The 20,769-nt window shown below is 52.8% G+C and overlaps 1 protein-coding gene across 1 annotated transcript; it reads right to left on the reverse strand.

Annotated features, from left to right (window-relative positions):
- Positions 1-4,182: 4,182 nt before the first annotated feature.
- Positions 4,183-20,564, reverse strand: CAPN11 (calpain 11). The gene is made up of 22 exons (XM_056126257.1): positions 20,528-20,564; positions 18,470-18,714; positions 18,096-18,165; positions 16,693-16,811; positions 14,419-14,552; positions 14,066-14,234; positions 10,347-10,430; positions 10,163-10,248; positions 9,875-9,949; positions 9,456-9,616; positions 9,187-9,356; positions 7,897-7,908; positions 7,384-7,595; positions 7,115-7,154; positions 6,941-7,006; positions 6,809-6,866; positions 6,472-6,536; positions 6,125-6,193; positions 4,972-5,050; positions 4,738-4,854; positions 4,334-4,392; positions 4,183-4,209 (listed from the first exon to the last, which is right to left on the reverse strand). The coding sequence occupies exons 1-22, from the start codon at positions 20,562-20,564 to the stop codon at positions 4,183-4,185; spliced, it is 2,154 nt and encodes a 717-aa protein (XP_055982232.1).
- Between the last annotated feature and the right edge of the window lie 205 nt (positions 20,565-20,769).

Raw genomic sequence — 20,769 nt, forward strand, 5'->3', positions numbered from 1 at the left:
TACAATGATCAAATACCCATCCCTCCACCAGTGCCCATTTCTCACCACCACGGATCCTGGTATCCCTCCCACACCCATCCCCGCTCTCCTTTTTAAATAGGGCTTGCATCCAGCTCACACTGGGGACCAGGGTTCCTCCCCGTGGTAACAATTTGCTGCTCAGCCCAGTGTGTGGGGTTCATATCTGGCAATGCTCAGGGGGCTGTGCAGTGCTGGGAATCAAACTCATGGCCTTGCACATGTTAATCGCATGTTCTTCAATTTGAACTTTCTTTCCTTCCTTCCCTCCCTCCCTCCCTCCCTCCCTCCCTCCCTTCCTTCCTTCCTTCTTCAGGGATCACTGCATCACTCCTGGTGGTGCTCAGGGACTGAATTTGGGTTAGGTCCATGCAAGGCAAGTGCCCTACCTACTGTACTAGATGTTGCTAGCACCGTTGAATTATTTCTGAAGGCCCCAAATTACATTATTTTTAAGTGAAAAAAGGATGGTGTATACTTTTGAGAAGAAGCTAGAGAAATGAGAATATATTTTTATATTTGCATAGAAACATTTAAAGAAGTTATTTAAGAATTTACCAAAATTGGGGCTGGAGCAATAGTACAGCAGGTAGGGTATTTGCCTTGCACGAATCCGACCCGGGTTTGATTCCCAGTATCTCATATGGTCCCCCAAGCACTGCCAGGAGTATTTCCTGAGTGCAGAGCCAGGAGTAACCCCTGAGCACCACCAGGTGTGACCCAAAAAGAAAAAAAAAAGAATTTACCAAAATTGGGCCAGAGAATTAGTACGGGGTGAAGGTGCTTGCCTTGCATGCGGTCGACCTGAGTTTGATCTCCATCATTATATAAGATCCCTTGAGCACTGCCCAAAGTGGTCCTTAAACACAGAACCAGGAGTAAGGCCTGAGCATCACCAGGTGTGAGCCCCCTCCATAAAAAAGAATTGATCAAGAAAAATGAAAACATAATTCACACTAAAGCTTATACGCAAATGTTCAAAGCCGCACTAACTTTTTTTTTTTAAATTTTTATTAGTGACAGACCAAGAGGTACAGTTGTAGACTTACAAATTTTTGTGCTTGGGTTTCAGTTATACAATGATCGAGTACCCATCCCTCCACCAGTGCCCATTCTCCACCACCAACGATCCCAGGATCCCTCCCCTCCTTCCTCCCCCAGCCCCCATCCCACCCTGCCTCTGTGGCAGGGCATTCCCTTTTGTTCTCTCTCTCCTTTTGGGTGCTGTGGTTTGCAAAAGAGGCATTGAGTGGCAATCATGTTCGGTCTATAGTCTACTTTCAGCATGCATCTCCCATCCTGGGAGGATCCTCCCAACACCCTTTATTTGGTGCTCCCTTCTCTCTCTGAACTGCCTTTTCCCCTAGCATGTGTGATGGCCTCCAAACCATGGAGTAAACCTCCTGGTACTTATCTCGGCACTTCTTGAGAGCAGCACTAACTTGTAACAGAGGTGGTGCTAGTTACACGACAACACAAACAACCCTAGTCACATTTAAAAATGGGGGCCGGGGCTGGAGCGATAGTATATGCAGGTGTTTGCCTCGCATGCGGCTGACCTGGATTCGATTCCCAGCATCCTATATGGTCCCCCAAGCACCACCCGGAGTAATTTCTGACTGCAAAGCCAGGAGGAACCCCTGAGCATCGCTGGGTATGACGCAATAAATAAACAAATAAATAAAAAATGGGGGCTGGGAAACAGCACCTGAGAACCGCTCTACAGAACTGTGCTTGCGGTGGTGGGGGGCCGATAACAGACTTGGCTGCGATGCTCCCCACCTTATCACACGTGCTCGCCAAGGACCAACTCATTCAGCTGTGGTTTCTTTCTTTTTTTTTTTTTTTTTTGCTTTTTGGGTCACACCTGGCGATGCACAGGGGTTCCTCCTGGCTCTGCAATCAGGAGTTACTCCTGGCGGTGCTCAGGGGACCATATGGGATGCTGGGAATCGAACCCGGATCGGTCGCATGCAAGGCAAACGCCCTACCCGCTGTGCTATCTCTCCAGCCCCCCAGCTGTGGCTTCTTACACATTCTGCTTGTGGCGTGAATGTTGGCACTGCTTTGGGGCTCGCACAGGTACTTGCTGGGTGTATTCCTGGCCCAGCGGCTGTGGTGCCCACACAAACCAGGCTGCACAGTGCTTGGAGTGACGGGGCTCTGTGTGGTGGGTACGGATAGAGCTGCAGGGATGTCACTTGGGGCATCAGGCTTGCAAGTCAGGAGAGTTTTGCCACTGAGTCATCCTCTGGGTTCCTTTCACATTTTTTTCTGGATTTTTGTTTTCTGTGTTTTGTTTGGGCCACACCCGGATGTGCTCAGGGCTTACTCCTGACTGCACACAGGAATCAGTCTTGGCAGGGCTCAGAGAACCATATTTTTGGTACCAGTTGGGTGTGTGGAAGGCAAGTACCTTACCTGCTGTACTATCTGGCTGCCACCCTCTCCCACCTTTTAAAAAATTAAAGGGGCTGGAGTAATAGCGCAGCGGGTAGGGCATTTGCCTTGCATGCGGCCGACCTGGGTTCGATTCCCAGCATCCCATATGGTCCCCTGAGCACTGCCAAGAGTAATTCCTGAGTGCAAAGCCAGGAGTAACCCCTGTGTCTGACCCAAAAATAAAATAAAATAAAAAAAAATTTGTTGTTTTTGGGTAATACCCAGCCACGGTCAAGGGTTAATCCTGGCTCTGCAGTCTGGCAGTACCCACTGTACTATTACTTCAGCCCGTAGTTATTTTTTTTCTAACTGAGGCGTTCTTGGCATATTAACATTTTAGTAGTTTTACTATTAGCATTTTATTATTAACATGTTATTGCTTTTTTGTTTGCACCATAATGATTCAGCATTTGTCTATATTGCAAAATGGTCACCAGGTCATCACAATAAATTTAATTAATTTCCCCTTGTGTATTTTATTTTTTTTTTGCTTTTGAGGTCACACCCAGCAATGCACAGCCAGTAATTCCTGGCTCTGTACTCAGGAATTACCCCTGGCGGTGCTCAGGGGATCATATGGGATACTGGGAATCGAACCTGGGTTGGCCACATGCCAGGCAAACACCCTGCCCACTGTATTATCTCTCCAGATCCCCCTTGTGTGCTTTTTAAATTTAGGGGTGGTGATGGCTGCATCTGCCAGGGCTCAGGGGCTCCACCCAGCTGGGTGCGCAGGGATTACCCGCAATGGTACTCAGGAGACGATGAAATCTGGGAAATTAACCCTGGGCATATAAAACCTATGCCTAGTCGGTTGCACTCTCTGCCAGTCTTCCTCTGCATCCTCCTCTGCCTTCTCCTTCTTGTTTTTGGGCTACACCCTGCTGTGTTCAGGGCTTACTCCTGGCTCTGTGCTCAGGGGTCACTCCTGGTGGGGCTCAGGGACCCATGTGTGGTGCTGGGGATTGAACCTTGGTCAGCCATGTGCAAGCAAGTACCCTCCCTCCCTACCTTCTTCCTATCTCTCCTGCTCCTCTGGCCCTGGAGCGATAGCACAGCGGTAGGGCGTTTGCCTTGCACGCAGCCAACATGGCCGACCCGAGTTCGATTCCTCCGTTATTATTATTATTATTATTATTATTAGTTTTGAGACCACATCCAATGGTGCACAGGGCTGTGTGCACAGCCACCTGCAAGGCTTACCTTCTCTTTTTCCTCTCTCTTTTTCTTCCTTTCTCTATTTCTCTCTTTCTTTCTCACACTCAACAATGCTCAGGCCTTACTCCTGGCTCTGCGCTTAGGGCTCACTCCTGGTGGTGCTCAGGGGATCATCCAAGCTCACATTTCTAAATGATTCCCTAAAGGTGGGAATATTAACCCCCAGACTGGCAGATGCTGGGAAGTGGCTCCTCCCAGCCAGCCGGCCCCTCTCTTTTCCTGCCCAGTAACAGGGACACAGGGAAGCAGGGAGTCTCTGTTTATTACAACAACCGCCCTGAGGGAGGTGAGGACAGGCTGAGGCAGGAGGGGATGGAGAAGCAACACTTAATCTTTAGTAAAATGGACACAGAGAGGGAAATGTGGGTCACCCAGCCAGCAGAAGTCTCACGGAGGACAAAGAGAACGCTGAGCTGAAAGGTGCTGCCGGAGCTGGCCTGGCAGTGAGGAGTGACCTCCAGACCATCTGGGGGTGGTGGCAGTGGGGGGCTGGGCCTGGAGCACCTAGCCCCACATGGTGATATACAGCCACTGAGAGAGAGAGAGAGAGAGAGAGAGAGAGAGAGAGAGAGAGAGAGAGGTTAGGAAGGAGCAGATCTGAGGGAGTGGGGCCGCCAGGGAGAGTGGGAGCTGCCAGAGGAGCCCCCCCATATACCTGATTCAGGGTCAAGCTTATGTAGCCCGTTTTCTTGGGATCCATGGAGAGAAAGTACTCTGGAGAGAGGCAAGTGGTGGGGGGGGATTACGGCCTGCCCGCCTCGGCCCACCCCTGGCGAGCGTGGCTGAGAAAGGGCACAAGGTCTTCCTCACTGCTGGCTGTGAGCCGGCTCTGGGCAGGGAGTGGCCACCAGCCCTGTGGACAGGCCCTCCTGGGCAGCTGTTCTCCAAGGCTGCCCTCCAGGCTCCCCCGGCCTGCGACTTGCTCAAGGCGGAGCAGGGATTTGAACCCAAACTATCATGCCCTGTTTTGGCCAAGCACCACTCCTGGTGTGTGAGTGTGTGTGTGTGTGTGTGTGTGTGTGTGTGTGTGTGCAAGATCAGTGCTCCCGGCTGACTCACTGAACATGGCCTTCAGCCGCAGGAAGCAGCAGACGAAGCTATCGAAGGTCAGGACCATCTTGTCGTCGGCGTACCTGGCCACCAGCACCTGTGTCACCTTGTTACTCACCTTGATGCCTGGGGGAGAGGAGGTGGGGGGGAGGGCAGGTCCAGTGCTCCGGCACTGTCCCCGCCCCCACATCCCACCCCCTCACCCCGCCTCCCACCCCTACCCTGGGCCTGGCCCCTGGCCACCTGCTTTCTCCATTGCCAGGCGCATCTCGTAGGAGTTCAAGGTGCCAGAGTTGTCTTCATCAGAGTCTTGGTAGATGCCCTGAAGCGACACAGATGTGGTGGGGCCATGGTGTGTGTGTGTGTATGTGTGTGTGTGCAGGTGTGTGCATGTGTGTGTGTGTGAGTGTGCTTGTGTGCGTGTGTGTGCACATGTGCATGTGTGTGTGTGCACATGAGTGTGCATGTGTATGCATGCATGTGTGTGAACGTGCATGTGTGCATGTCTGTGTGTGCATGTGTACGCATGTGTGTGAGCATGCAAGTGTGTGTGAGCATGCAAGTGTGTGTGCATGTCTGTGCACATGTGCATGTGTTTGTGTGTATGCATGTTTGTGTGTACACGTGTGTATGTATATGCATGTTTGTGTGCAAGTGTGCGTGTGTGTACATATGTGCATGTGTTTGTGTGTGCGCACATGTGTATGCATGTATGTGTGCGAGCATGCATGTGTGTGCACGTGTGCATGTGTGCGTGTGTACACGCGTGTATGTGTATGCATGTTTGTGTGCAAGTGTGCATATGTGCATGTGTGTTTGTGTGTGCGTGTATATGCATGTGTGTGCATGTGTATGTGTATGCGTGTGTGTGCCAGCATGTATGTGTGTGTGCATGTGTATGCATGTGTGCGTATGTACACGTGAGTGCGTGTGTATGCAGGTTTGTGTGCAAGCGTGCATGTGTGTGTGTGCACATGTGTGTGTTTGTGTGTGTGTGTGTGTGCGCAATCAGGCATGAGCAGAATAACAAGCCCTGCAGTGGGGTTGACTCACAAGACACCAGGGGCTGTACCCCCCAGCCCGAGTATCTTTATTCTTATCACCTAGTGGCTGATCTGCAGACCTAGCAGGGCCCTGCCTGCACCTCTCAGCCTGCCTGGACTGTCGCGTTTGTGCCATTAAATCCTTTCTACCTGCTGACACAAAGACAGACCCACGAGCCTGCCCTCACACTGGTGTAATTGGATGCAAGTGTGCAACAAGTCCTTTTAGTTTTGTGTGTTTGGGGGTGGCTAGGGTTGCTCCCAGCTCAGTGCTCAGGGCTCCCTCTCCAGTCCCCGTGCCTCTTGAGGCCTTCCCACGTGCCCCCATAAAGTGCCTCTCCCTGTCCTTTTACCATCCACTTCTCGATTTTTCTCCACAGGACCTGGAATTCCGAAACCCCCAGCTTGCCAGAGCCATCTTTCTGGGGGTGGTGGTCAAGGATAGCACAGACGGTGGAGAGGCCGGGCGGGGGGCGGGGGTGAGCAGGGGAGCAGAGAGGTTCCCCGGGGGAGTAGCAGACCGGGGGCCGGTGTGCAAACGGCCAGAAGAACTGGCATCCTTTGCTACCGCAAGGCCTCCCTGCCTCAGGGAGGAAAGAGCTGGATTCACTGGGAAGAGAGGGGGGACCCCAAGGGGCACCCTGGGGTGGGAGGGGCCGTCGCAGAGGGTGCGGGGCCGGGCTGCCCTGACGGAAGATACGTCCATGAGGTTGACCATGCAGCGACACACATCCAGGCCGAAGCCGTTGGTCCGGAAGCCTTTTTCTGTGGATGCAGGAAGCACAGGAAGGAAAGAGGTGAGTGAGCCGGGTGTGGGGGTCGAGGAGGGGGGTGAGAGGATTCACGAGTTTTCCTTCCTTTTCTGTTTTTGGGGGGCCACCCCCAGTGGTTCTCCGGACTTACTCCTGGTTCTGTGCTCAGGGATCACTCCTGGTGGTGCTCAAGGGACCAAATGGGATGCCGAGATGGAGCCTGGGCCGGCTATGTGCAAGGCCAGCGCCCTCCCCGCGGTCCTAGGGTTCCATCCCAGGACTTACCGTTCGGGATCACCTTGTTGAGCAGCCTCTGAAGCTCGAACATGTCAATCTCCTTGTCCTGGGGAGGGGCGTGGTCAACGGGGCTCCAGCTCTGTGTCCCCAGCCCCTCCCTTCAGCACCCCCTGATCTCACCTCTCCGGCCACCAAGTCGAACAGAGCCAGGAAGTTCTGATCCACTTCCTCCACGTGGAAGACCTCCTGGGAGGAAAGGCGCGAAAAGATGCCTGGTCTAGAAAGTTCCTTCCCAAGCCCTGGATGCTTCCTCCACCACCCCACCTGCCCTCGCCACCCACCGTCTCCCCTCACCTCATGGAGTAACTCGGCATAGTCAGTTTCATCCAGTTCACTGGCAGAGGGGAATGAAGGCCTGGGGTTATATGGGGTCCGGGGGGGACGGATTTCAGAAGGGCTGGGGTGGGTGGGGGTGGGACAGACTCTGGAGGGGTTGGGGGCTACCCCTGGCTCTCCCCTGGCACCGTTCCTCCGTGCCTCAGTTTCCCCGACTGTCATCTAGGGAGCATGTGTGCATAGAGGGGGTGGGTACAGTTTTCCTGGGCAGCGAGCCGGGCCCTCACCAGGTCTCGCTGTACTTCTCCGTGAAGACCCGGAGCAGGAAGTCGGCGTCCTTGTGCGGCTCGAAGGTGGAGGGGATGATGAGGTACTCGCCCGGCGGCAGCCGCATGTGACTGCTCACCTCCCGGGAGTTGGTGTAGTACTCGGAGAAGCCTTGGTCCCGGTACTTGGTGAAGAATTCCTTCTTCAGGTGGATGTTCTTCATGTTCTGGAACTAGAGGGGCCTGGGAGGTGGGCCCGGGGCAGACGTGGGGGGACAGCGAGAGAGGGGCCGGGGTGATGCTTGACCGAGAAAGCTGGGGACCGGCGTGGGCCTCACCTCACTGGCAGTAGCTCCCCAGAGGGTCTCGCCTTTTCCTAACTCCCACCCAGGCCCCCATGGGGGTTGGACTCCTAATCCAGTGCACCCCAAACCCCCACCCCAGTGGCCCTCACTGAATTCCAGCCCTTGCCCATTCACTGGAGGTAGAAGTGGGTCAGGTGTGTGCCCATGAGCCAACCGTTGGCTTCAGTACCTCCTTTGGGACCTAGAAGGGGAGAAAGAAAAGGCTCAGAGCTCTGGCGCTGGACAGGGGCTGAGAAAGCCAGAGAGAGAGAGAGAGAGAGAGAGAGAGAGAGAGTGTGTGTGTGTGTGTGTGTGCGCGCGTGCGAGTGTGCACTCCGTGTGTTGGTGTGTGTGGTGAGTATGTATGTGTATTTTGTGTGATATGTGTGTGTGGTGTGTGTTTTTGTATGTGCTTGGGGTGTATAATGTGTTGCACTACTGCTGGTGTGTGGGCACCCCAGCCACAAAGATCCCAGTTGTGCTCACTGAAAACACAACAGCAAAAAAGGGAAGGGAAGGGGTGAAAAAGTGACTTAAGAAGCAGCAGCCCTGGGGCCCATGTGAGTGTGTAGGGGCAGGGCGTCTGCCTTGCATGGCTGGCCTGGCTTCAGCCTCTGATTTCAACCCCACGTGGTCTCCAGAGCACCATCAGGAGTGATGCCTGAGTGCAGAGCCGGGGGTAAGCCCTGAGTAGAGCCAGGTGCGGCCCCCACACATGCACATATGCACACACACACACACACACGCTTGCACACAAACATGCATACATATGCACACGCATGTGTACACACACACACACACACACACAAACACAGCAGCAGCAGCAGCCTAGAAGTGTTCTAGGTCATGCGTAATGTCCATCTGCACCAGTGACCCACGATCTCCTATCAGCAACACCAAATCACAATGTCTAAAGGGGAAGGAAAGAGGTGCCTGACAGAGAGGCAGACTGGGGAGGGGACTGGGGGATGACGGGGGAGAGAGAGGGGGACACTGGCGGGGGATTTGGTGCTGGAACATGGAAGGATGATGATGATGATGATGAAGAGGAGGAGGAGGAGGATGTTGATGATGAGGATGATTGTGGCCGGAGCAATAGCACCCATGCAGGGGCTGGAGCAATAGCACAGCAGGTAGGGCGTTTGCCTTGCACGCGGCTGACCCGGGTTCAATTCCCAGCATCCCATATGGTACCCTGAGCACCGCCAGAGGTAATTCCTGAGCGCAGAGCCAGGAGTAACCCCTGCACATCACCGGGTGTGACCCCCTCCAAAAAAAAACACTCATGCAGCGGGCACGTGGCTAACCCTGGTTGGACCCCCGAGGGATACCCCGAGCAAAGAGCCAGGAGTAAGCTCTGAGCATCTCCGGGCGCGGTCCCCAAGGCCAACAAACAGAAAGAGCAGAGGCGGTGGGAGTGGGCCCAGCCCCTGAGGGGCCCGGCAGGCGGGGTGCAGACGGTGGGGGCCGGGACGCCCACCGAGTACATGACGAAGCCGATGGTGTGCCGCTGGGGGGTCTTCATCTTCCCCTTCCGCCAGTTCTTCTGCATGAGGGCCACGAGGCAGGTGCACATGGCCTCCACGTCGTCGGGGTCGTCGTCCTTCTCCGGGAGCCTGATCTTAAACTGCGGGTTGGTCCAGAAGGTGTCTGCGTGGGGGGGAGCAGGTGAGGCCGGGGCCGCGCCCCCCACGCCCCTCGGGGTCCCGGCCGCCGGGGTGGGGGTGGTCCCGCCGCTCCGCTCCCCACCTAGGTGGTTCCGGCAGCCGCCCGCCGTGCTGCCCCGCCGCCAGCTGCCCTCGAAGAAGGTGATGTGCCAGGAGCTCTGCTGCGCCCCGCCCTGCGGGTCGGGCATCAGGTGGCAGATCTCCAGGAGAGTGAAGTTGCGCAGGAAGTCTTTGTAGGACATCCTGGGGCGGAGAAGGTGCTGGCGCCCCGGGGCCACGCCCGCAGGCAGCTTGCGCCCCCCGCCAAGCCCCCACGGAGAGGAGGGCGCAGAGGCTTGGGTGCTCGCCTCCACGCGCACGCGGCCCGCCCTGATTCCATCGCCCGCATCCCCAACCACGGTCCCCAGCCCCGCCAGGAGGACTCAGCCCCCAGCACCGCCGGTGGTGGTGGGGGGGGTGGTGGCCCTCAGGGCAAAAAGTGAGCCACCACAGCACACTGACCAGAACTCGCCGTCCTCTTTGTTCCGCAGCAGATGCCGCCGGACGTTGGCGTCCACCTCGTCCCACTTCCTAGAACTGCAACAGAGATCCGAATCGGGGCACTGGACCACCCCTGCGCCCAGAACCGCCCCCCCTGGGGCCTGTCTCTGCAGTGGTCAGATGGAGACCCTAGGTGGGAGGGCTCCTTCCCCCCCCACCCTGGGGTGCAGCCCTTGACCCCGGCCATGCCCTGAATGCCATCCGTCACTGGCCGCCAGGCTCACGGTCACCTACTTCACGGTCACCTACTTGTCACTCCAGGCTCCGCTCCACTCGACGCGCCCCCAAGGGTTCCGCACACGAATCAGGGTTTTTATCTTGCCTTTGTAGGAAACCTGGGTGGGGTGGAGGGAGAGGACGAGGGATCAGGAAGGGGCTCCCCTCCTTGTCCTGCCTTGCAGAGTGGGGTACGCTCCTCCCGCTGGTCACTCACATCCTTCATGCTCGTCACTGAGTAAGCGTGACCCTTCACCAGCTTGTTTGCCGTTAAAGTCTCCAACTCACTGGTGCTGAACACCTACAGGCAAAGGGGGAAGGGGGCTCAGGGCCCCCGCAGAGGGGGGTCTCCTGAGGAGGGGAGAACGCTCTCTCTACCTAGTACTGTGATGAACAACTGCTCACGCATGTAGTGCTCCCCCATAGAACCTTATGCCTGGCCCCATCTTTCTTTTCTTTTTTTTCCTTTTTTCTTTTTGGGTCACACCTGGAGATGCACAGAGGTTACCCCTGGCTCTGCACTCAGGAGTTACTCCTGGCGGTGCTCAGGGGACCATATGGGATGCTGGGAATCGAACCCCGGGTCGGCCACGTGCAAGGCAAACGCTCTACCCGCTGTGCTATCGCTCTAGCCCCTCTTTTCTTTCTTTCTTTCTTTCTTTCTTTCTTTCTTTCTTTCTTTCTTTCTTTTTTAGAAGGGGACAGAAGGGTACATCCGGTGATACTCAGGTTACTCCTGGCTCTGAACTCAGGAATTACTCCTGCAGTGTTCGGGGGACCATATGGGTTTCTGGGGATTGAATCCGGATTGGCTGGCCTCATGCAAGGCAAGTGCCCTACCCACTGTACTATCTTTCCGGCCCCTGTCCTCATCTTTCATTTATATTTTTCATTTTGATTTGTGGGAAGGGGCAAGTGCTGGGGGGACGGGGCATACTCCCAGCTCTGTGCTCAGGGTTTGTTTCCGGGGTTCTTGTGGAACCCTGCAGTGCCAGAGATGGAAACCAGGCCTCCTACGTATGTGCCCAATCTTTGGGGGCTCCTTGTTCCTGTTTTTTCGAGTGTAATTCACATGCAACTGTAAGGAAGAATAGAGCGCCGTGGGCTGGAGAGGTAGTAACGGGGGTGGGAGGGAAGCGCTTGCCTGGCATGCATTGACGCCCCTTCAATCCTGGGCACCACCTGCTTCCCTGAGCACCACCCAGGAGTGGCTCTTCAGCACTGCTGGCTGTTACCTGCCTCCCCTGCTGCCCAGTTTTGGGTCACTTCAAGGCTGTCACGCAGGGCCCAGGGGGTGGCTCTGTGAGTGAACATGCCTGCTAGGTGAACACAAGACTGTGAGTTTGAGCCCTGTTACTGCCCACCAGTGCCATGAGGTCCCTAGGGGCTTGGGCATCAGCCACCCCCCCACGCTCCATCAGTCCGTGCGTTGGTGCACAGCAGTCAGGCAACTCAGGAGATCCTGGTGTGAGACACCCGGGAGCCTCATGGAACACCATGCCAACTCCAAATGGAAAATGCTAGAGCACCACAAAGAAGCATGTGACAAAGCCAGTACCCCCTGCCCCGCCCATCCCATCATCATCATCAACATCAGGAACTGAAGGGAGAAATTAAAAAAAAAAACCATCGTGGACACAAGACATTTATCCGAAAGGACAAGTGCACTCGATTATCCAGGTTAGCACTTGACACAATAACTAGGCTCTGGAATCAACCCAGGTGTCCCACGATGGATGTGCAGACAATGAAGGTGTGACATGTGCAGACAGAGACAGTGGAGCGAGAAGGAGGATGGAATCATGCACTTCACTGCAACTTGGATGGAAGTGGGCGATCTCATAAGCGAAGCAAGTCAGAAGGGAAAAGACAAATGCTGGATAATCTCACTTGTCTCACTTGCAATAATAGGTGAGGAGATGCGAGGTATCAAAGGGCGGATACCTAGTTACACTGGGACTTAGATTATAGAACCAAGAAGGACTGTCACTGTCACTGTTCTCCCTTTGTAACGTCTCCATTTTGAGACTTGTTACTGTGTTTGGCATCTCGAATATGTCACGGGTAGCTTGCCAGGCTTTGCCGGGCGGGCAAGATACTCTTGGAAGCTTGCCAGGCTCTCCGAGAGGGGCAGAGGAATCGAACTTGGCTTGGCCAGGCTGGCTGCGTGCAAGACTAAAGCCCTACCCACTGTGCTATCGCTCCAGTCCGACCAATAAGGACATGAAAAGAAAAAAAAATCAAAGGGATAAGGAAGAAGAGATTGACAGAGCAGGGTAGTGGCAGAGATGAAGTAGATCTACATGGCTAAACCATAGAACCAACCACCTTGAAAGTATGAAATCCAAACTTAAAAATGTGCCGGGTAAGGAGGCAAGCTATTAAGGGCTGGAGAGATAGTACAGTGGGTAGAGCGTTTGCCTTGCACGCGGCCGACCAGGGTTCGATCCCCGGCATCCCACATGGTCCTCCAAGAACCATCAGAAGTAATTCCTGAGTGCAGAGCAGGAGTAACCCTTGAGCTGCTGGGTGTGACCCAAAAAGCAAATTAAAAAAAAAAAAGGAGATAAGCTAGTGGTTGGGAGGGAAACTGGAGACATTGGTGCAGGGAAGTTGACACCGGTGCTGAAGCATTGCATTTTGGTGGTGTTCAGAGATTCCTCCTGGCTCTGCACTCAGGAATCACCCCTGGCGGTGCTCAGGGAACCATATGGGATGCTGGGAATCGAACCTGGGTTGGCTGCGTGCAAGGCAAACGCCCTACCGGCTGTGCTCTTGCTCCAGTCCCTGGTGTTGGTACATTGTATCCCTGGAAGTGAACTATGAATAACTTTGTAAACTGTGTTGTCTTAATAAAGGTAAAGGTAAAGGTAAAGGCCCTCCCGTTGATCGTAGATTTGCTCGAGCGGGCCCAGTAACGTCTCCATTGGAGACTTTGTTGTTACTGTGTCTGGCATATCGAATACTCTCGGTAGCTTGCCGGGCTCTCCGAGAGGGGCGGAGGAATCGAACTCGGGTCGGCCATGTTGGCCGCTTGTAAGGCGAACGCCCTACCGCTGTGCTATCACTCCAGCCCGTGTTGTCTTAATAAAAAATTTTTTTAAAAATCTGGTATGTAAATGAAATTATTCAGTCTGAAATCTTGAGACTGTTTCCCCATAAGGCGTAGTTCCCCTGTGTTTTCCCCACATGATTCCTTGTGGCAACAGCTGGTGTGTCTTTTTATTCTTTTTAATTTTGGGGCCACACTTGGTGGTGCTCAGGGCTTACTTCTGGCTCTGCGCTCAGGTATTAATCCTGATGGTACTCAGGGGACCATATGGGATGCCGGGGATTCAACTTGGGTCGGCTGAGTGTAAGGCAAATGCCCTACCCACTGTACTATCACTCCAGCCCCTGCTGGTGTCTTTTTATGACTGAATAAGTATCCAGTGGGGCACACCCACCCACCCTCCTGATCTGGCTTTTTTTCTGAAGACAAAAGGTGTTTCCGGTTTCTGGCTGTTGTGTGTAGAACTGCTACAAGCCCATGGCAAGTCATGAAAGGCATTGGGGGTCGAAGGGGATCAAAACCGAGTAGTAAGGGGCTGGAGCGATAGCACAGCAGGTAGGGCGTTTGCCTTGTACGCGGCCAACCTGAGTTCGATTCCCAGCATCCCATATGGTCCCCTGAGCACCGCCAGGAGTAATTCCTGAGCGCAGAGCCAGGAATAACCCCTGTGCATTGCTGGGTATGACCCAAAAAGAAAAAAAAAACAAAACAAGTAGTGAGTCTGTGGAGGATGGAGGAGCCAAATTCGAGTGGGCAGAACAGGAAAGAGCACGTGGAATGAAGTGTGAAGGAGAAAGAGCTAGTCACACAGGTGTGTGGAAAAGAAGCCAAAAGACAGCCATGGCAGGTGCAAAGGACCCGAGGCAGGACTACGCAAGGCTTACTTCAATGGAGCAGCCCAGGAGGGACCACCGCTCTAATGCCTTCCTGAGTATCTTCATCATGTTCTGAGGCGGGTTTGTGAGCTGGATGCTCTCAGTCACGCCTCCTGTGAAGTCCTCAAATCCCTCCATCGTGTTGCCCCCTGACAGGGCTTCATAGGACCCGCTGATCCTGTGGGCACAGAGAGGGCACTGTTAAGGCGAGGAGGTGGAACCGGGAGCTTAGTCATCAGAAGAGGGGGAGGTCCTGTCTGCCCTTTGGCTCTACCCCACCCCCACACGTCAGTTGACCCCCCAGCTGCCAAGTGTGAAGCAGGTTGGGAGGTGTGTCCGTTTCCTTGGGTTCAGGTACTCACTTGGCATATGCCTTCTCCAGTAAGGCACTCCAGTATTCATTGCGTTCAGCTGAGTGTACGAACAGTAACTTGCCATTCTTTGTGGGCAGCAGGTCATCCACTACCACATCTAGCCATTGCCCAAATTGCCAAATCTGTAGGCAGTATAGAGTGGATGTCAGGGGCCAAGGGGCTTCTACACACACACACACACACACACACACACACACACACACACACACACACGCACCCCCTGAAAACTCTGTAACATGAGCGCCTCCTGGTGGCCACGTTCAACATGCCACCCCAGAGCCCTGGAGAGACTATTTCCTTTGTTTCTGTTTTGTTTTTGTTTTTGTTTTTGTTTGGTAGGGGGAGCACAAGCGGTGATGCTCAGGACTTACTCCTGGTTTTACACCCCAAAATTACTCCTGGCTGTGCTCGAGTAAGCATATGGGATGCTGGGGATTGAATCCAGGTCACCTGCTGGCACCCTGAAGAGTGAATGAAAAGCTACTAAAAACCTAAAGCTTATCCCCAGGTTCTGCCATGGTCCCCAGAAGAACTTTCACCACCTTTTGACCTTGGCTGGACTTTAGAACTGCTAAACTCTTAGAAATTCTGCTAATTTCTCAGAAATATTTTAGAGCGTAGGACTTCGTTGCCACATTTAAGGAGTAGATTACAAATTACCTGACAGAGACTCCCAATATCATAGGCACATACACATACATGTGCTTACTGTCACTGTCACTGTCCTCCCGTTGTTCATTGATTTGCTCGAGCGGGCCCAGTAACGTCTCAAATGTGACATTTATTACTGTGTTTGGCATATTGAATACAACATGTGCTTACATGTATATATTTAACATTAGAGAGAGAGAGAGAGAAAGAGAGAGAGCTAGTAGTACAGGAGGAGGTTCAAACTGATAACAATTCTTTGGGGGAAGATTAAGAAAGTAGTTTACACAATTTATTCAGCGAACAGTTATTTCTTGGATACTGAAACAAAGTATCTGCCTTGGTGAAGGAGATAGCTCAAAGCTTGGAATGCATGCTTTGCAATTGTGGAACTATAGACTTGATCTCCAACATCAATGGTCCCCCAACACCATCAAGATGCAGATCCCCACACCCAGAAACACACTTGGAGCAGGTCCTGAGCACAGTTAGGTATGGCTCCCAAACAAACAGAAGTACGGGAGGCTGGAGAGATAGCACATGGGTAATACACATGCCTTGCACATGGCCAGCCTAAATTCAATTCCTGGCACCCCATATGGTCTCCGAGCCCCACCAGGAGTGATTCCCCAGTTCAGAGTGAGGACAGATAGATGTGACCCTCAAAAATAAAACAAGACAAAAATCCACTCAAATGAATACCGATTTTTTTTGGGTGTGGGGGGACACATCTGATGGCTTTTTTATCTGCTTTTTGGGTCACACCCAGCGATGCACAGGGGTTCCTCCTGGCTCATGCACTCAGGAATTACTCCCGACGGTGCTCAGGGGACCATATGGGATGCTAGGAATCGAACCTGGGTCAGCTGCGTGCAAGGTAAACGCCCTACCCGCTGTGCTATCGCTCCAGCCCCCTACACCTGATGGCTTTGGGGGTTGCCTTTGGTAGTGCTGAGGATATCAGGCAGTGCCAGAGATTGAAGCTGGGTCTCCTATTTACAAAGCAAATGCTTTAGCCTTTTCATACATCTGCCCAGACCATAAGTAACAAATTAACATTTTAAAAAAAGGAAAAAAAGAAATAATCTTTGAAGCGCACACACACACACACATATATATATATATGGGCTGGAGCGATAGCACAGCAGTAGGGCGTTTGCCTTGCACGCAGTCAACATGGCCGACCCTGAGTTCGATTCCTCCGCCCCTCTCGGAGAGCCCGGCAAGCTACCGAGAGTATCTTGCCTGCACGGCAGAGCCTGGCAAGCCACCCGTGATGTATTCGATATGCCAAACACAGTAACTTTGGGCTACAACTGGCAGTATTCAAGGGTTACTCCAGACTCTACACTCAGGAGTCACTCCTGGTGGTGCTCAGGGGACCATATGGGATGCCAGGGATCGAACCCAAGTTGGCTACGTGCAAGGGAAGACTCCTATTCACTGTACTATCTCTCTGGCCCTTGATTTTAATTCTGTCTCTGTCTCTTCCTGATTCTTCTCTCTCTCTCTCTCTCTCTCTCTCTCTCTCTCTCTCTCTCTCATGTACATGTGCACATAAGCATACACGTAGGCATCCCGCAAAACAACTCTGGATTTCAAATCACCCTTTACCTGAAAGTGAAAGATTCCAGCATAATTTTTCTTGAAGCTTTGTGACTTGGGTACCACACGGTACAGCAGTCTGGGGTATGTGGTAAGGGAGCCGATGGCAGCCAGCAGCCAGCAGTCCCCTGGGGAAAGAGGCAGGGGTCGGCCTGGAGCAACCCAGAACCACACAGAGAGGAAAGTGGGTGTGTGGGACTGAGGCAGCTCCTCCCGAGGAGGTGAGAGGAGGGACAAAAGAAACCGGCAGAAACAGGGTGAGGGGAAGTCTCGAAGAGCAAGGGCTTTTTTCTTTGCTCTAAGATGCGAGACTACCAGATTAGAGCCAGATGTTTGGGACTTGGGGTTGAGGAACTTTTGATTTTGGTCTTGTTCTTCATTTTCGGACTCCTTTCCATTACGGATATCTTTTTTTTTTTTTTTTTTTGGCTATTTGGGTCACACCCAGCGATGCACAGGGGTTACTCCTGGTTTTGCACTCAGGAATTACTCCTGGCAATGCTCAGGGGACCATATGGGATGCTGGGAATCGAACCCAGGTCGGCTGCGTGCAAGGCAAATGCCCTACCCACTGTGCTATTGCTCCAGCCCTAAGTCTGTTTTTAAGTTGAACATGGTTCCTCTATGAGGCTACTGCTGAGATTCTTAGTCTTTTTGTGTGGGTGGGGAGGAGAGGAGTGGAGGGGGGTGGCTCTGGGCAGTACCTGGGGGCACTTACCCAGGTCGGCTTCGTGCAAGGCAAACGCCCTCCCCGCTGTGCTATGGCTCCAGCCCCTGTATTGTTAACTCTTAGCTTAATAAATTTGACAAAGAGAGGACTTTGCTTGCACTTTACAATCAAACCTTTAAGAACTTAAAATACTTGAAAAGAAAATGAAGGTGAACAGTTTCCCCAAACTGTTCTTGTTTAGGGAAAGCTAAAAACGAAAACTTGACACTACCAAATTGTGCCTTCCTGAATAAAAATTAGAGTGTGTTGGGTTTTTTTTGTTGGTTGGTTTTTTCTTTTTGGGTCACACCCAGCAATGCACAGGAGTTACTCCTGGCTCTGCACTCAGGAATTACTCCTGGTGGTGTGGAGGACCATATGGGATGCCGGGGATTGAACCTGGGTCAGCTGAGTGCAAGACAAACGCTATACCTGCGGTACTATCGCTCCGGCCCGAGAATTTTTATATCATTTACAAATATATAAATAATCTATTAAAGTCATAACCTGAAAAATAAGTCCCAGACCTAGAATGCAGCCAGTGATGGTGAGGCAGGAGCCTAGAGGCCCCCCGCCCTCCCCTCAGCCCCTCAGAAAGGAGGCATCAGAAACTATTGTCTGGGCGTTGGGTCCCCAGGTCCCCAACCTCACCCCAACTCCACCCTGTGCACCCCCCTCCCAGTAGTAATGGCCCCCTACTCACCCAGACCCCCCTGGCAGATGTCGGTTGAGGTGATCCCATTCACAATGAATTGAGGATTCTTTGTGATTTGCTACAGTGAAGGAAGAAAGGTTCAGGGGAGTACAGGACACCGTCCCTTCCACGGTCCCATTCTGGTCCCAAGCAGAGCTCTAGGGAGAGACAGGGGGGAGGGGAAAGACGGGAGGGGGAAGGGAGACTGAGACTGTCCTAGGGCTTATCTGTCAGTACGTGCTTAAGCTTTTCCCAGAAGGGAACAAGCCGATCGATCGATCGAGGTGGCAGGTGCCAGGAGCAGGGTGAGGTAGGGAGGGGATATGGTGGGGTTGGGACACCGCTGCCCCCTTCTCCTGGGACCCTCCCCTCCCAGGGCTCACAGTGGGCCGCCTCCAGGAGATGTTCTGCACAGGTTTGGAATCAGGGGCCAGTTCCTTGAAGCCCAGCGAGGCAGGGACAGCAGGGAATTCGGGGTCCTTAAAAAGCGCCCTGCTCTTCAGGCAGGCTGCCTGTAGCTCCTCAAAATTCTGCTTTCTGTAGTTGATGGCCTTGTAGTACTGGTCCGTTCCCTGCTCCTTGAGGCGATTCTGGTTTACGTGACTTGCAATGCCCATGTTAAGATTGCCTTTTAAATAAAAACAAAGAGGTGAAGAACCCAATTTTAAGAACTCACCTAGGATGGAAGAGAGATTTCTCTCCAGGAGACATACAAGTGACCAATAAGCATGTGAAAAGAAAAATGCTCAGGGGCTGGAGAGATAGCACAGCGGGGAGGGGGGGAGGGCGTTTGCCTTGCCTGCAGCCGACCCAGGTTCGATTCCCGGGATCCCATATGGTCCCCTGAGCACCGCCAGGAGTAATTCCTGAGTGCAAAGCCAGGAGTAACTCCTGAGCATCGCCGGGTGTGACCCAAAAAGCAAATAAATAAATAAAGAAAGAAAGAAAGAAAAAGAAAAATGCCCAGCAGTATCAGAGAACTGGGAAAGACAAATAAGACCCTGCACCTCCTGGGATGTAGCAGGGACCTGGAGCCACAGCACAGAGGGCGCTGGCCTTGCATGCAGCCAACTTGGGTTCGGTTCCTGAGCCCCTCCAGGAGTTACCCCTGAACACAGAGCCAGGAATAAGCCCTGAGCACAGCTGGGTGTGGCACCCAAAGAGAACAAAGCAGACCAAAACAAATCAAAATGAAGGATGCAGCAGCAAGAAGCACTGAGAAGTGGGAACCCTCACAGATTGCTGTGGGGAGAGAAATAAGTAGGAAGCATATTTTGGAAAATATCTGGTAGCTTTTCCCCACAAAGACTCCTCATTATAGGAGCCAATAATTCCACCTTGACATAGAGCTGCAAGAAATAACAATCTTGGGGCTGGAGCGATAGCCCAGCAGGTAGAGCACTTGCCTTGCACGCAGCTGACCCAGGTTTGATTCCCAGCATCCCGTAGGGTCCCCTGAGCACCACCAGGAGTAATTCCTGAATGCAGAGCCAGGAGTAACCCCTGTTCCACACCATCTGTGACCCTCCCCAAAAAAAGAACTAACAATCTCTATTTAGACAAAAACTTGTGCAGTTGTTCATAGGGTTTATTTTATTATTGTTATTTTCTTGTTTATCTTTGGTTTGGGGGGCGTTTCACCCAGCAGTGCTCAAGGGCTATTCCCAACTTTGTGCTCAGGGGTAGAATGGGGTTTCCTGAATACAGATCATGTGCTCCAGCTTATGGAGCTATCTCCCTGGCCCTGTTACTATTGTTTTTTTTCTTATTTTTTGCTTTTTTGGGTCACACCCGGCTATGCACAGGGGTTACCCCTGGCTCTGCACTCAGGAGTTACTCCTGGCGGTGCTCAGGAGACCCTATGGGATGCTGGGAATCGAACCCGGGTCAGCCGTGTGCAAGGCAAACGCCCTACCCGCTGTGCTATCTCTCCAGCCCCCTTTTACTATTGTTTTGTTTTGTTTTGTTTTTTTGAAGTAAAATGGCCTTATTTAGAGAAATATGAAGAGAGAAGAGAGAGAGAGAGAGAGAGAGAGAGAGAGAGAGAGAGAGAGAGAGAGAGAGAGAGAGAGAGAACATGGGCTTCTCCAGAGGAGAGAGAGCTGAGAACACACATCTCAGAGATACGGTGCATTTCCAATCTGTATCTAATACTCATTTACTCATTATGTCTTCTGTCTTCTGGGCTACACCTGACAGTACTAGAGTGGTGGTGGGGGGGGGGTGGGAGGTGAGCTGTCTACTCCTGACTCAGTGCTCAGCGACCCATGTGCTGCTGGGATCAATCCTGAGCCTCCCAATCTGATCTTCCAGTCCTTTGATTGCTCTCCTGACCTGTTGTTCGGTGGTGCTCAGGCTTCGTATTGGGGTCGCTTTCAGCAGTGCTTGGGTTCTAGATGGTGTTGGGGTTTGAACCCAAGCCTTCTTCATGCAAAACATGCTCTCAGCCCTTGAAACCATCTCCTTGGACACTGACATGCATTTTGGAAGTGGGTGTGTGTGTGTGGGGGGGGGGCATGCAACTTGAAGTCACACCTGGAAGTGGTAAAAGCTTCTCCTGATTTTGCTCAGGGAGGGTATCTGGTGATACTCAGGGGGACCATTTGGTGTCAGGTAGAACTTTGGTTGGCTGCGTGCAAAACAAGTACTCTCTCCGGCCCTCCTGATATTTTTGGATTACCCC

This window comes from Sorex fumeus, unplaced genomic scaffold (assembly GCF_029834395.1).
Source record: "Sorex fumeus unplaced genomic scaffold, SorFum_2.1 ptg000061l, whole genome shotgun sequence".
In the NCBI taxonomy this organism is placed as follows: domain Eukaryota; kingdom Metazoa; phylum Chordata; class Mammalia; order Eulipotyphla; family Soricidae; genus Sorex; species Sorex fumeus.